This window comes from Piliocolobus tephrosceles, unplaced genomic scaffold, assembly GCF_002776525.5.
Source record: "Piliocolobus tephrosceles isolate RC106 unplaced genomic scaffold, ASM277652v3 unscaffolded_20, whole genome shotgun sequence".
In the NCBI taxonomy this organism is placed as follows: Eukaryota; Metazoa; Chordata; class Mammalia; order Primates; family Cercopithecidae; genus Piliocolobus; species Piliocolobus tephrosceles.
The window spans coordinates 2138854-2156367 of NW_022302087.1; the positions used below are offsets into that span (position 1 = coordinate 2138854).

At 37.7% G+C, this 17514-nt stretch overlaps 1 protein-coding gene and 1 pseudogene across 2 annotated transcripts in view; both read left to right on the forward strand.

Annotated features, from left to right (window-relative positions):
* Positions 1–17514, forward strand: part of MORC1 (MORC family CW-type zinc finger 1) — a 175596-nt gene that overhangs the window by 94309 nt on the left and 63773 nt on the right. For both annotated transcript variants that reach the window (XM_023210742.2, XM_023210752.1), the window contains exons 16-17: positions 479–584; positions 5376–5514. In XM_023210742.2, coding sequence (XP_023066510.1) covers positions 479–584; positions 5376–5514 — 245 coding nt within the window. The remainder of the gene's footprint in view (positions 1–478; positions 585–5375; positions 5515–17514) is intronic.
* LOC113225273 lies at positions 13754–13950 on the forward strand (annotated as a pseudogene).

Here is a 17514-nt window from a genome sequence, read left to right on the forward strand (position 1 = left end):
TTCCTTCCTTCCTTCCTTCCTTCCTTCCTTCCTTCCTTCCTTCCTTCAATTTAATTTTATACTCATTGAGACCATGGTTTTCCTTCTTATGTTAATCATGTAGTTGGAGACAGAAAGTGGTGTTGTCAGCAGATGGGTAGTAGGTCAGAGAAAACGGGAGAGTCAAGTCACTGAAATTCTTAATTTGATTTTAGAAGAGGTGAAGTGGATGTATTATTTAAGGTTCTTTTGGCTGAAAGTAGCAGAAACTAACTGGAGGGAACTGAGACAATAATAATAATAACTTGTTGGTGGGGTCCTGAAGTAGCTCATAGAACCCTAGAATAGATGTGCCATCAAGGATAATGGTATATGATGAAGGATTCGCTTGTCTTTGGATTGAGAGATACCTCATACTTCTGGTATATGCAAACTGACATCTTATTATGATAGATTCATTTCTGGTCTCTTTTCTGTGTCATTTTGTTTTGATTGTCAGATCTTTGTCTTAAATGGAGAGTCTTGCCTTCCTCTACTGATTATCAGGAAAAAGAATTTTTTGACATTTGGATTTGTGCTAATAATCCCAACCGCTTGGAAAACAGGTAGTTTTTGATTATTTTCTAAAATTCTTTATTCATTTTTAATTTCTAAAGTTCATATATATGAACCTTGAAAATGTTAACCTATAATATAGATTTTAGCTTAGTATCTGGTATCTCTTCAAACTCTAACGCCCTGCTACCTGTGCAAAGATTATTTCATTGGTGTGCTTTTCCATCAAATAAAAGAGATCTCGTTGTAACTATCTGAAGACGTCGGGGTGTGCAGCTCTGCACTTCCACCCATGGGAGACTACAACCTGGTACTTAAGAGTTCTTCCTTCCAGTTCATTTTCGTACAACATATGTCCTTATTATACAGGAATGTTACTCAGAGAGTGTCTCCAAGGGCATTAAACTGTTAGACCATATGCTTTTTCTGCTTAAATCATATATTGATTTTATTGCTTTACACTCTTGGAGGAAGAAGTTCAAACTAAAACAGGAAAAAGACTGATTAAATATTGAAGGGTGTCAACGTTATTACAAGCCCTTTTAGACTAGTATTTTCCCCTATAGGGAAAATAGTTAGTATTCCCCTTTAACAAAGGCACCCCTAAGTCAAGCATTGCTTTTCCATGCAGTCTATTCTAAGTCCTTTAAGCTGGATATGTGAGTCAATATTTTTAATATAGACATTAGGGTAATAACTCCTGTTTGGTTATTTTTTATCTGGCTCTGAAAAAGAAGAGCAAAAAGATAAAAGAAAAAGAAAACATTTGGAAACTGCTGCTAAAACTCCTTTCACCTAGAGTCCCCAGGTTATTTATACTTAGAGACTGAAGGAAAATGTCAGAGGTGGCAAAGCTCTTAGATTTCAAATCATGGTCCAGGTTTTTTTGTATCCCTTTCTTGTTTTGCAATGCAACCTTGTTTTTCCCAAATAACAATTAGTCACAGAACCCAAAAATAAAGTAGATAAATGCAAAACTATCCTGATTGGGTTGGAGGCTGGGAACCAAAGGTGTCCGCTTTTTTATTTCCGTTCCCTACTCTGCAGAAAGCCTAGAGCTCCAGGGACCGTGATTATAAAACACTGATCTATTCTTCTTTATTTTGGAAAACAGAGAATTAAAACCCAAATCCAGGCTAAGAAATCTATGTATGAAGCCACTGGCTAAGATCTTCTGTTTCCTAACCTGTGTTCATCCCCAACTTGGGACTTAAATATCTCCCAAATAGGAACAAAGTGTTTGCTCAGTTTCAGTATTAAGAATAGTTAATCATGTGAACTTACCATGAACTAAGAACTTTCATATAGTCTAGGATTGTATTTAGAGTTCAGACTCTGAAGACAGACTGCCTGGGTTTGACTCCTGGTTCTATGAGCTGTGAAATCTCAGAAATTATATAACCCCCCTTTAACTCAGCTTTCCATACACTGGAATGTGGTATAATGATAGGATCTTTATGCATCTTCTCTGGATCCAGCTAAGTCCGATTGTTATGACAATCTGCTGAAAGTCCCTGGTCACTAGAGGCCCTTGATCCCCGAATTTAGGCTACTCCCCACAGATGTAACCCTATCCCTAGGACTTCTTAGACCAGTCTTGGGCACTGTCAGACCCACAGAACTGGGAAGCTGTCCTCTGCAGTTTCCCTTACCTTCAACTTACTGTTGTCCCTGCATTGGCACAGACTCACCCCCTTCTGAAAAGTAACAGTACCATCTCAGAGCATTGTAAAATTAGTTTCAAAGCTGTATTAATTCTGTCTCTCTTTAAAAATTTAATTTTTAATTTGTATGAGTACATGATAGGTATATAGATTTATGAGGATATGAGATATTTTGATAAGGCATATAGTATGTAATAATCACATCAGGGTAAATGGAGGTATTCATCACCTCAAGCATTTATCATTTCTTTGTGTTAGAACATTTCAAATAGTACTTTTAGTTGACATAAAATGTATAATAAGCTATTGTTGATTGTAGTCACCTTGTGCTATCAAATACAAGATCTTATTCATTTAATTCTGTCTCTTTTTCACATAAGAGCAGTGCCACTTGTGATGAGTGGCTAGATAAGTTTAGCCATGTTGACAGAAAACTGATGGACATTAAAAGCCTATCATGCAAAAAGTTTTCCTATATTTATAATTTTCTTAAGTCCTTGATTCTTTAAATATAATGACATGATATTAACCATCTGTGTTTTATTTTCACGGAAAATATTGTGACAAAAATATACTTAAAGTGGCAGCAAGAGATTGAAGGGAGATGTAAAGAAAAATTGATTAAAAGGGCAGTTAATTGAGATTTGGCACTTCCTTCATGGGAGTTCATTAACAGTGATGTAGATATGATGATTCCCAGGGAGGGGGAAGAAATTAATCTGATGACCTTGCTCAGTCCTTTGACTCAAAATGGTAGGATGGGCCATGCATACCTTGAGAATATGCTTCAAAATACATTATTGCTAGGCAGGACCCCTGACATATGTGCCGCTGGATTTGGATAGAATCACTTAAAATAAGTGTAATAAAGTGATGATAAGTATAGTTATTTATTAGGGAGTAGTCTATGAGTAGAGGGACAGAGTAATGGGATGAAAAGTGTCATTGTCTGTATTTACAGAAAATACGGTTTCTTGTCAGTAGTTAATTGCCAATTGTCAGCAAGGCCATTGCCAACAAACAGCATTTGAATGAACAATGTGTAACTAGAACTTGGGCTGGAAACATGGTAATAACTTTCTCTTACTTTGCAATTATATATGCTATCTCATTCCATTTTTATAAAAGGCCTATGAACTTTCCCCATTTCTCAGAGAAGAAAATAGAGAGGCTAAGAAAGGAATAGTAACTTGCCCAGAATTCTTCACTACAGCTGAAATTGGAAGCTAAGTTTCTGATGCAAAACCTGTACCCTTCCTGCCTTACCACATTGTCTGTTGGAAGGCATCCTTTTCCATTTCAGGAAGCCTAGTTTCATTCAGATACTTTTTAGTGGACAAAATACGTCTTACAAATGGTAGTATTCAGTAACCTGGACAGGGTAAGGTGGAGCCATTCTTTTTTCAAACCATTGGTTTTGTTTTACACTTCAAGCACAGAGGGAGGCTGTACGTTTTTGACACAGTATGTGAGAAATAGCGATCAGTATGCTTCCATTACATTCATACTATGCACTTACCTGCATTGAAAATAGGGATTACCAACAGAGTAAAAATGATGCCTATTACTTGGCTGAACCAAAAATGTCTGAATTTTGAAAAGGATGTGAAAAAATATCTATGGATTGTATTGCATATTAAAGTGTAATTCATGTCCAAACATCTTTAAATGAAGACAATTGAATGAATTGCATTCTAATAAAACGCTTGAGGTTTCTTCCTTCTGAATAAAAACTTAATGCTGTCACAGGTTCTTTTCTGAAATGAAGTAGAAGCCTATATAGATGCCACCCCACAGTTGTCTTCAAATCAACACTGTGGGTTGCTGTATATATAGAAGTTGTCCCTAGGGTTTGTTTAGCACCTTTCTTTGAAAATAACGATAATAACAAACACCATGTGTGGGTGGAATTAAGTGTTTTTTCTCAGTAGTACCTGAATTTGATTGTAGTTCCTAACTCTTCTCTGCTGGTATGGGGCGAGAAAAATATATGCTGCAACCCTGAAAAACGGAGAAATGGTGGGTTGTATCTGCCTCCCTTTTCCCTCACTGTTTCAGATGGGAGAAAGTCTTCTCTTGATCCTCAGCGTCCTCCTCCCTTGCCTAGCCTAAGACCCATGCATTTTCTGTGATTTTGTCCCTTCCTCCTTTTTTTGGTAGTTCAGTGGAACTCCTCCCCTCCCCACCCCCAATCAACAATAGAAAACTCATTGACCCAGAGCAGGCTTGCAGAACTGACCTCAGCGTCTTACGACTCTATTGCATGTTCCCCGCCATGCCCTGAATCAAAGCTATGCCCAGTGGGAGCTGAACTTCTTGTCTGTATTAAGCCTTGATACCAAAGTGAACAAAATAATATCTTACTTTGTCGGCAGTTTGGCTGACTGAGTTCCCCAGTACATAGCCACAAATGCAGAAGTAAGAAAGGAAAAATGGCCTTAACCCTTCCAAACCATAAGCTTTGAGGGTTATTCGTTTTTTTTTTGTAATTAAAACAAGGGATGTGCTGATCCATAGCCTATGTATTGTTCATTTACAAATCATTCTACATTATTCTACATTATTATGTATTTACTAACCCACAAGTTATTAGAACAGCATATCTGTAAGCCTGGAAAGCAGATACTCATGGCAGCAAGCACTTGGGCAGAATGCTGCTGTCAGGACCAGTAATGCATCTCATTACCTCCCGAGGCTGTTGCTGAATCCGACATCACATCATGTAGTCACTGGTCTTCACAGTCATCCTGGGTCATCCATATGTTTCAGAGGCATAATTATTTGCTATATTTTAAAAAGACATATATATTTCGCTACCATTTTGGGGGGGGGGAATGACAATGATGAGATAAGCTCAGTGATCTCAAATAATTTTTGCAAAAGTCCTCATTTTATGATAGTGTAGAATAAGTGAAGCATTAGCAATATAATTGACGCTTTCCCATCCTCGTAAATATATGCTATTGTCCGCATTTTTTATTAGGCTGTTTTCCATGCAAATTGCAGATTTAAGGTTATTTGTTATCGAAAGCCACCAATACAATGCTTTTCCTTTGTATTTGAATTTTGGATATATGGCATAAAGAGTAACTGCTTGTAGAAGTAAATCATCTTTTACAGACAGTAAGTAGTTTTATATTTCTCCTGATGTTGATCTTGTACTTGTTGATTCTGAAGCTGTCATCACATAGAACGTCTACCTTCCATCCCGCTGGGCACCATGAGCACAATATCACCATCAAAAAATGAGAAAGAGAAACAACTTAGAGAGTCTGTCCTAAAGTATCAAAATAGACTGGCAGAACAGCAGCCACAGGTGAGTTGTAATTAATTCCTGCCAATTCGCCCGTGACTCTTGAACTGTTGGTTTCATAGGTGCAAATTGACTAAAGTGGTTTACACAATAAAATGTGTATACTCTTTTTTCTGTCCTTTTTGATGTCTTTTAATTTTAGATCTAAGACATGTTCTAAAGGGTGAGTTTTGTAAAAAAAAAAAACAAAAACAAAAACAAAAAACTGTATATGTGATATCTAAGCCAATCTACACAACAATGCATATGAGAAATAGGGACATTTATTTCTACTCCACAGCTGCTCATAGAGCCTTATAGAATCAGCCAGCATGTCCAAGGTCATGTGGTCAAGGCGCAACACAAGTTTGTGTAACTCCAAAGGTCAGGCTGTTTTTATTTCATTCTTCCCTGAGGGAGGGTTTTAAGGTAGAGTTCTTTTAAAAAACATTAACCTATTAATTTAAAAAGTCAAAGTCATATTTAATTGTTAAGAACATTCAATAAATTAAACATTACTATCAATCCACATAGGTAACCATGACAATTTCGAGTGTAAGAAAATGTGGCATGTAGAAAAATTATTTTATTTTCTTGACTAATAATTAAATCTCTATAGATTTAGCACATGGATTCATTATTTTTTAATTGTGTAGCCTGTCGGCTTCCTCAAACAGCACTTGTTGTAGCATATGTCCAAATGTGTGGACACTTCTGTAGATGTCAGGAAATAAAATGCTTATTAAAATAGAAAATTCAGTGATGAAGTGGGATTTAAGCTCCCCAGCCATAGCAGCTTATAGTAAGTGTTTTCTTGGGCTCATAGATTACTCTTTTATCTCACTTAGCTTGTTAGGGTGCTGCAGTGCAGGTCAGATACCACCTGAGATTACAACCAAAGAAACCAGAGCCACCTTTTTCACCCTGGAGTCTTAGGGTCTCTCTAGGAAAGATACTGAGAGTCACTTTGGAAACACATTCTCCTAAGCACTCTCCACCTCCAAAAAGTGGCTCAACTTTCTACAGTTTTTAAGACCTCTAGTCATGGGTTTGATAACGAAAGTCAGAAATAAAGGTTTCACAGACTTTTAATAAATAATTAGGTACATTCGGATCTTTTTGTTATGAAATATTTTAATTTTGTTTCTTATTTACCACACTTTCTGAAGGCATTCAGCACATTAAGAATTGATTGCATGTTTATTGCCATCTCTGGACATTGTTTTTCTTTTCTACAGCGGTCATAGCCAACCTCTGTATACTAATAATGCCAATCACCAAGACTTAATTAGCCTGTTGTTTGTTTAAGATTGGATGTTGTATTCATCACTGAGGTAGAGAATTCGATGGCAGCTGATGGAATAGCAGATTTGGGCCAACAGTTTTGTGTTCTTTTTTTCTTGGTCGTTGATTTTTTTTCATAAGATTTAAGCCAAGGTTATAGATTCAGTTTGTTTCAAATGTAAACACAGGAATTTAGCAGTACTTATATAGAAATTCACTGCCAGTACTTCAAAGGACATAACCGTCTCCATCCTCCTTTTCCCTTTTGCAAAAGGAAAATTTTACAGAATCCTTTGAATCCTTTTACATACTTTCTAGTACTTGGGGCTTATAACTGACCCTGCTTTTGTGGTAACCAAGGAAAGCTTTGGGTTGAGGTTCACTCAACCAAAGGCAACCAGTTAATTTTGAGGTGATCATTGAGCACATACTTGCCCTCAGGTCTGTCCCAGGCTGGGAATTACGGGGAATACAGAGTATCTGTAATACCAGAATGTGAGTTCCATGAGAGCAGGAATAGTCTTGGTTTTACTTAACTGTGAATCTATATTAACCAAAACAGTGCCTGGCATATACTGGGTACTCAATAGGTAGTTGAATCAGTAAGTAAAACATGCCCTCAGATATTATACAGTCTTTTTGTGGACCAAGTCTAACAGCTATTTAAAAATGAGCAACCACTATAAAGTAGTATTAATTCAAATGTGTTTTCTTATTGTAATTGACACTGCAATAGAAGTTTACTGTGAGAGCAGCTTCAATCAAAGAAAGTTATGTGGGGGGTTGGGCACGGTGGCTCACACCTGTAATCCCAGCATTTTGGGAGGCTGAGATGGGCAGATCACTTTAGGTCAGGAATTTGAGACCAGCCTGGCCAACATGGTGAAATATCATCTCTACAAAAAATACAAAAAAATTAGCTGGGTGTGGTGGCTCATGCCTTGTAATCCCAGCTACTTCAGAGGCTGAGGTGGGAGTATCTGGGAGGCAGAAGTTGCAGTGAGCCCACGCCACTGCACTCCAGCCTGGGAGAAAGAGCGAGACTCTGTGTCAAAAAAAAAGAGAAATATATCAAAAATATATCAAAAAAAAAAGAAAAAATATATCAAAGAAAGTTATATAGTGGAAGTGACACTTGTATCTTGAAGTGTATTTAGGATAAATAGAGGGAAAAGGATAGGGCATTTCAGGTGAGAAAAACAACCTAAAGGAACACTTGGAGATGAGCACTGATTTGTTCTTTCACGGAACCAGTCACTTAGATTACATGCTAAGCTTACATATTTTAAAAATTAAACTCAGTTTTTTGTGTGGTATTTCTTTTAAAAATGGCGTGTCTTGTGATAATGATGCAACTCCCGTATAGTTATAACATGGTAATTACTGAACAGAAGACCTCTGGAAGATGACCTTGATTCCTCCTTTCACAAAAATAATCCATGAACATGTTACAAAACTATGTTTTGGTGATATTTATCTGATGCCAAAAATAAGACTAAAAACCATGCGGTGTTCAATGTAAATTTCCTGTCCTCCTTCTAAAACCCTTTAGAAGAAAGTTTGGAATGTGATATAAGAAAGGATAGGAAAGCTAGAAAAACAGGGCATCATTGGCCCCATTCATTTTCAGGTGTAGGCTAGACATCACTGGAAAATCAAGAACTGGCTAATTCATTACTGTGATTTACTGTATGTCTATTGTTGGTATCCATTCGCCCATTCAGTATCACAAAATCATACGATATATACCATGTAATTGTTATTTGCCCTTCTCTTCCTCCCTCCCACTCCCAATGACCACTTACCCATTGACCAGACCTGGGTAGTGAATATAAAAATGACCTAAACCTGCACACCCTATCTCTTAACTCTCTTGCATTTCAGCTTTAATGGTAGCTGGCATCTTGATCTGGAAAATGAAGGGTTGACTAGATAAATCAAAGATCTTTCTGTATTTTAGGTTCTATGGGTATCTAATGATTAGATGGTAAGAGAGTTACCGTAATCATTAGATGTTGTCCCGTAGGAGAAAATGACGTAGCTAGATCTAAAGGTATCATTTCCACATGGTATCTTATTTAATTCCTACAACACTCCAGCTAGTGATATCTATTTTAACAAAGCGGAAAGTGAAATCCAAAAAAGTTAAATAATTTTAATTAAGTCAAATAGCTTTAAATGGTGAGGTTGGAATTTATTTCCTTTTTGCCTAATTCCAGCACCATTTTTCTCACAGTCTCATAGGAAAAATACAGACAAAAAGGACATAAGAACTTTCACAGTAGCAACAAACTTATATATTGCAAATTATATTTGTTAAGGGAAATACCTAAGTTCATTAAACCTAATAGGAGAGCTCAAATTCAGTATCTGTCGTCCTGCGGTGCATTTTATAGAGTAAAGGGGTTGTCCTCCATGTAATTGATAAGCTATGTCAACAAGCCAAGATCCTCGTTATAAATTGTACTTCTGAATACAACCCATCCCCATCTTAATCCTTCTGAATAGATGAATGAGTAATCTGTTTCTAACTACTTTCAGCTTCATTCCACATTACCTGCTGTTTTCTATACCGAGCGACAAGTGCCACCTGCTGGCCAAGTGATGAAGCTTTTATTTCCATTTCACTGGATTGCTCAGTTGTTATTGGCATATTAGCTGGATAATTGTTATTTTTCAGTAAATCTAGGCAATAATTTTAAAACCATAATGTTATAAAATAAATTTATCTGTATTTCAGGACCTCCCTGTTCTCAAATTTACCTTTTTCTCAGTTTTAACTTACAATTTCTCTTCTACCTTCTATTGTATCACAAGGATGATTGTGTCATTATCATGCACACAGAATCTAGTTTTAGTTATACTTTATTCAGAGTTTTATGGTACCATCTAAAATCCACTTAATACCCTTAATCATTAAAAGACAGATCATACCTTTATCCCTGAATTAAGCTCCCCTGTATTTACCGCTTTATACCTAAGTAATGTTAATGAGTAGCGTATTTGCATAATCAATATATTTGTGCAATGTGTGATGAATTGCTTATGTGTCCCCTAGGTCTTTCTGAATTAATCTTTTCTATTTACTATACATTTCTTGGCATACAGTGCAGGCTGTCTATAATCTGACACTAGTTGCCTTTCTATTAATATAATAGCATTCGTTTCTTCCACTCTGTATGGTGCTTCTACTGAGCTTCTCCATGTTCCTTACGAGTATTCACTTCCATGCTGCTCTGCAGGCCTTTGTTTCTGTATTCTTGTCTGGAGCAGCCTCTGGTCTTTCTCCAGTCCTTCAAGATCCAAAACCATTGCCAATCCCTATATGAAGTCTTCTTTCACTTACCTACTTGGAAAAGTATCCCCTTCCTTCCAGTTCCCTTTGTCCCATGTGGTCTTTCTTAGAGCGTGTTTTACTTTCTACCTGGTATTGTAGTCACTTTTTGTCTAATGTTATAGTTACTTATGTATCTGATCTGTCTCCTGTATCAGACTATATGCTTTTTGAACTAAAGGACTATTTTTGTTCATCTTTGTATTTCCAATGGTACCTAGGCCTGCAGCTTTCATATAATAAGTATTTAGCAAACAATGAAGGATGGAAAGAATAATTTGATTTATGCAGAATTCCTAAAAGATGAATATTTTATATTTGATTGGATTGGTTGACTCTACATAGGTTAGACTTACCACCTTCTGCATATATTACTGAAGACCAAAATGTTCTTATACCTGGTCACAATAAACTGTCATACTTGGATTAGAATACAGAGACTGCATTTGGATTTCATTTGTCATGTTCATAGTCATCCCATCAAATATATAGCCTTTATAAGACTTCATGCCTGGTGAGAAGGAACTCCAACAATAGAATTCTGTTCTTTTTCAGTGCTCATGTGGACACACATACACACAGAAGTGAAATAGTGTAATCTGGCAATTCCCACATTGGTTGTTTTAGTCGTAAATGCAGAGCAAAGTAGTCTTGCCGAACTTTTAGCTGTGTTTTTCAAATTGAATGGCATATCTGGGTACAGCTTTGTGATGAAGAATGTGAATGCATTTTTCCATGTAGAACTTAATCTTTTTAATGTGTCATTATTGTGTAGGCTGCTGAGGTTTCAAATCTGTATAACTATAGTGACAGATGCCATAGAAAATATATTTATTCTTCAAGAGTGCTTTTTAGTCTCCTTATATAAACTGTCATCATCCAAAATTTGTGACACCGAAAGGCCCTTGTCTAACAAGAGGCTATTCTAGTTATTGTAGATGAAATATTTTACTTTATTACTCTTACTACAAATATCTCGTTTTTCTATGGTGATGAATTGCTTTTTGAAGAGGGATAATGCATAATATATTCACACTTTGCGTCCTATGCCCTGTGTTCATGGCATACCAAATGAGGCGTTAAACAAATTGCTTGTGATTAACTAGTGTGCAAGTCCCTTGAAGGCAGATATTATGTGTTGCTTTCTTCTGTGTACCTCCTACCACACACCTGGTGCAATGTTGGGCACAGTAGGTGTCTAACAGGAGTTCAACTCTTTAACTTGCACTGCTTCTCCAAATTATGTTCTTACTCGTCCTTTCTTGAGAAGCTGACGTCATACTTCCTGATGGAACAGCATTCGTGGTTTACTGAACAGACTCAGACAGCACTAATGATTAAAGAGTATCAGAACAGCCTGGCGTTGTGGCACAGTGTGGTGCAGGGAACTCAGGACATTCTCAGCTCCTGGCTTCATAAGCAACTTTATTTTACCATGGGGTTGACACTGAGGAATGCCATCCATTGTGTCTACTCCTGGGTTTCACAGAAGTGACCAAATGCTGTTGTCAAAGGCCAAGAGGAGTTTGAGTCCAGAGGGAACACGTTTTCCCTCCCAGAAGGACAGTAATAGCTTTGGCAGTTGCAGGCAGTCTTGGCACATTACATCCCTCCCTTTGCATGCTGGTCAGTCATTCCTGTTCACATCTCACAGCAGAGATGGAGAGAGGAGTAGAGGTTCAGATGTGTCGCCTGAAATGATTTTCAACTGCAGGGAATACTAATTTGGGTTTTAATGCGAATACACCTATTTGATCTCTACCCTACAAAAACTCCTTAAGCATCTGAACTCTATGTACAACCAGTCTCCAGTTAGTGTGCATGTTAATCAGGGACTATCAGAGGCTGCCTGGTGTCCAGGGTACACCTCAGGGCCTGTTTCCTGACTGCTCAGAGTAAGATATAAGTCTTCAGCTTCCTTCCACAGCAGGCTGCTCACTGCTCCCCTCTCGAGGAAGTCTGTGCCTCCGCGCCTGTACGCTCTGGGCACCAGCCCACCTGAGTCCTGCCTCTCTGAGCTTGAATCCTGTTTTTCAATTTGCTTGACCCAATTTCCTTCCTACTTAGGACCTAACTTTACATTTTGAATTCGGTTTGGGGAACTGTGTTTCATGACTGTTGTTGATTTTGAACTTAAACCTTGTATCTCGTACTCCTGATTCAACCTCATTCATCCTTGTCCCCTGACCATATATGTGATCTGAACCTGCTCCCTTCCTCTGTCTCAATTCCTGGAGGCCAGAGTAAAATTCATACTTAATCTTAATTGGGGTCTATTTTTCACCTTGGACTTTACCAACATGTGATTTAACCTCTCCACTCCTTCCGTTAGTCTTCCCCCTCCAAGTCTAGCGTTCTAACCAGGGTGTAAGGTCTCCTGACACATCAGGGATTTGCATCGAGTCCTAAAGAACTAACTGACATTTGTCCATGAACTTTGCTTCACAAGGGTCTAGAATAACTTTTCCTCCACTTGGCGGAACCCCAAAAAGGTCTTGTAGGCACAAGCCAAGACCACTAGGAATAATTTCTGGCATTTGAAAATAAAACGAAGTATTACTTATAGTGCTTCTGAACAGCAGCAGATCTAGTTTGTTTTTGTTTTGTTTTGTTTGAGTCTGAGGTTCCTACAATTTTTGGGGTCCCTTTTAAAACAGAAAATGCCAAATTATAAATAAGAAGTTAGGACAGTGCCATGGAAGAGGCTTGTGTAAAGGAGGGATGTTGCTGCTTAAGCTATATATACTTCATGGTTCACCCACTGTTTGTTTTTGCATATATTATACCATGTGGTCACTGCAGGGTTTTTTTGTAATAAAGGAGAATTACATATCTTTCATATTTCCAATTCCCTTCTCTCCAATCTCTTCCCCAAGATTTCCATAATTATGTATACTTTGGGTGAATTCTAAAACTAATTCCTGTAACTGTATGTATTACATGGATGAAAAAACCTAACAAGAAGGATGAATGGAGGGATGAAATGATAATAACACTTAGAATGTGCCTTTATGAGCAGTGCTGTAAATGCACTGACTTTTAATCCTTAGTACAATACTATGATTGTTACGATTCCTATTTTGTGGATGAGGAAACTGAGTCACAGAGAAATAATCTGCCAAAGATGGAGTTAGGAAACTGCAGAACCATGATTTCAGCCAACACAGACTGGCTCCAGACCCCTCATTCTATTACTAAACTACATTGCCCCTCTGGCCAATGTGACATAAACAATGTAGGAATACAGGGTAGATCTGAAATGTAGGATGGATTCTTAGTTCAAAGCTGTTGGAACGACTCTGCTTTTCTATTTTCAGTTTGGCTCAGTAGCTCTTCTGTGTAAGAGAAGTTGAGAAATTAACAGCTAATAGTAATCATAATTTCTTTTTCTCAGTAGCTCTGTCTACGGTGGGCAGGTTTGGAAGGCAAGGTGACTTTGGAAAGCTTTACAGAAGGAGGAATGCTTAGGAGCTCTTTGAAGAAGGAGATGCAAGCAGCAGGATGTGGTGGACAGCATTGGCCTGGCGTTAGGATCCCTGCCTTCAGGTCCCAGCCCTGTTGTTCATAAGCTGAGTGACCTCAGGCCTGCCTGGTGTCTGTAGTCCTTGATCTGAGTACCTCCAGCCTGGTGAAAAGAAGCAGATTAAGACTATATCTATAGGTCATTTCTAGAGAAGCTTCTCTGAACGTTTAGGGCACAGGAAACCATGAGGAGGAGGCACAGCATTCTCTCCTGAGCGTGGAATTGGCGTGTTGCTTCACTGCAACTGGCTGTTCATTTGCTATTGGTGATCATTCCTCTGTTCCTTTGGGAGGGCAATAGGGAGAGGACACAGTCAAGTACTTCCTGTTTTAACAAATAAAAAAGGTGGGGGTGGGGAATTAAGCTAGATGTTTGCAAAGACCCATTCAAATTTTAGAACCCGTGAATATTAGTTGCCAATCTTCTATCACAAGGGGCTACGTTTCAAATATCTATATTTACTGATACCATTTTGAATATAAACATGGTATTTCTGGAGCAGAGGAGAGTATTATATATAATACAAGGAATCATGCTAATTACCCTTTGCTCTGGTTTTTACCCCAGAGCAATGGATCGGGTGAGGGTCAGATCAGATGATATCTTACAATTTGTACTGTAGGCAAAGAATCCCAAGAAAATGTATCTGGACATTTCTATAGGAGAGCGGCAAGCACACTCTCCACACTCTTTTGCTCTTTGGGAAGGGCCCTGAGTTGTAACTCCTACCCTTTGGAATGTAAACAGATCTCTGGGAGTAGGGGAAGATGAGACTAGTTTCTCCAGCTTTACAATTCTGGTCTTGTCTCTGTGGTCCCAGGTTTTATTCCTGCCTTAAAATATAAACACATACTTCCAGGGAGGTAAATGTCTCCGGAGGCAAATCTCTTCACATGCCCCCTCTACTAATAATCAGTTGCAGATTAAATTCTAAGATTTGTTCTTTTAGTCCAAGTCCCAAGTGAAGTAAATTTAATCAGAAAATCCTAACTGTACAGAAACATAAAAGTATTTTCTCTATAGTCCCACGAAGAATTGATAGAAAATTAGAAAGGAGCATTCTTTACTTTTCAGGCTGTGAGTCTGTCTGTCTGAAAACGTCACAATTTTATAGAAATATTCACTCCTGAGATCTACACCAGACGGACTAAACAAGAATCTCTGGGTCTGGTGCTTTGGAAGCTGCATTTCTGCTGCTTCCCAGATGATTCTGTGCACCACCAATATTCACTTCTTTATTCCTGGTTTAAGGATTCTTCAGTTTTTCTACTTCCAGAGACAGTTCATCTTATGCAGTTCTCACTGATTCAGTCTGCGATTTGCGGGACTTTCTAAACTCATAAAGAAATGTAATAGTCTTGCTGGGAGAAGTTATAAGTGTCATTTAAAAATGAATGCTGATGTTCTCAAGCTTTCTAGGGTAATGATTCTTCTTTGAAATCTGAAAAGATGATGATAATGATAAAAAAAGATGCTATCATTGGTAAACAGCTACTCATTAAGTAACTCAGATTTTGAAGTAGGTTAACTGTGTTATTCAGATTTCTATTTTACAAAAATGCAATCAAAGATGTAAGAATGTATTCCTCAACAAAAGTACACACGTGATTTTTTTAAAAATATATTTTTAAAACTATAGGCCAACCCCAAAACTGATGCTGAAAATCTTTGTCTATTGTTTGAAATGTATCTATTAGTGGAAATCTGTATCTGTAATTAGAACCAGAAGGAAAACTTTTAGGGGAACCATTTACATTTTTCATTTAGGACAACTTCATTTAGTACACTTAACATGTGCAAATTTAGTGCACTAATTATATGTAAATCACTCTTTCCACAGAGGGTGCTTCAATAGATAAACCAAAAATCCTTTTTGTCTTAATGCTTTAGAAAACTTTCTCCTGATCTTGTGTTTTACTATTTTGCTTTGACTTTTTCACTTCAATTCCATTGGATTATTAAATTAAGTGTGCAAGTATTTCCTTTGTATCTGTTATGATCTAAGCATTGTGCTAAGTCCATTGGGCCTTATAACAGAAAGGCCATTGCCAACCTCTGCAAGGTAAGTTTCAGAGGGAAAGCCAGGTGGGATGAGGGGAAATGGTGAATGGAAAGTAAAGAAGTAGAAGCCATGGGTAATAAGCTGTGTTAGGAAGTTTTGTACTAAAGGAGCAAAGAAACGTGGGGTTACATTAGCTAGAGCATTAGGTAGGGTTGAGGTAAATTCGTGATTAGGAGAGATTAGACAATGTTTCTGGACTAAGAGGAAAAAGCCAGTAAAGTTGAAGAAGTATAGGACACAGGTGTGATGGGACCTTTTTCTTTTTTCTTTCTTTTCTTTTCTTTTTTTTTTTTTGTTGAGATGGAGTTTTGCTCTGTCACCCGGGCTGGAGTGCAGTGGTGCGATTTCAACTCACTGCAACCTCCGCCTCCCGGGGTTCAAGCGATTCTCCTGCCTAAGCTTCCCCAGTAGCTGGGATTACAGGCGCCCGCCACCATGCCTGGCTAATTTTTGTGTTTTTTTAGTAGAGATAGGGTTTCACCATGTTTATCAGGCTGGTCTCGAACTCCTGACCTCAAGTGATCTGCCCGCCTTGGCCTCCCAAAGTGCTGGGATTACAGGCATGAGCCACCTCACCCAGCCCGGGACCTTTTTCTTGTAGAGTCCAGTAAGGACAGGAAGGAAGGATTACTAGGACCAAAGTGCAGGGTTTAAGTTAGGGCAGGAGGAGGGGCATTTTTTCCTCTGAGATTGTGGAAAAGAAGTTAAGGGTGTTCACATACACCTAAAACTTTTATGAAAGTTTATAAAAGTTTTTATTTTTTTAAATAAAAAATATGTGGAGGGTACAGTAAAGATTTGGAACAATCTTTGTGGAGATGGATACAGAAGCTAGTTAGGGACAAGTGAAAAGATTGTCCAGAAGAGTGTGAGAACTATGCATATTTCTTGTAGTGTGGATTCAATGGTTATATATAGTTTAAGCATCACTGATCTGAAAATTTGAAATTCAAAATAATCCAAAATTTAAAATTTTTTGAGTGCGATACAACACTACAAGAGGAAAATTCATCTGGTTTATGTGACAGGTTGCAGTCAAAACAGTCAAAACGTTGTTTCATGCACAAAAGTATCTAAAATATTGTATAAAATTACCTTAAGACTGTGTATAAGGTGTATATGAAACATAAGTGATTTTCATGTTCAGACTTGGGTTCCCAAGATAACTAATTATATATATGCAAATATTCCAAAATTCAAAAAGTCCCAAATCTGATTCCCAGACAGACTGTCCTGGGAATCACTTCTGTTTCCAGGCATTTTGGATAAGAGATACTCAACTTGCACAAATTTTAGCAGCCTGGAATTTCTGCAAAGATGGAAAATGATGTCGTTGATCCAAGACTGAGAATTATGAGGATGGCATGGCAGAGCATAGCTGATGTGATAGACTCTTTTTCTCAGACCTAATTGGGAATGGAAGGGAAGTCAAGAGGGTTATAATAAATTCAGAGAAAGAACTGTGGGAAAAGAAGTTTCTATGCGTATGAGGAACATTGATAATAATCCTGAAAGAATTAGAAGAACTATAAATTATAAAGAAGAGAAAAACATTTCAGAGGTGGATAACTTTTAAGAGATGAAAAGACAATGTAAGTTGCTCAAGGTGACTGAACTTGAGCTGCCCCTGGAGTTACAAAGTGAAAGTAGCATGTGATAGAATTAAAGAAGATGAGCAGAACTCAAATGGGCGGGAGGAATATATCCAACATTCTTAAGGATATGGTGTACTTTACTAAATATATAGTTAAAACATAACCCATTCATTGACTATGGTAAAACCTTCTAGGTATAGATCTAAGGTAGAAAAGGTGTTCAGTG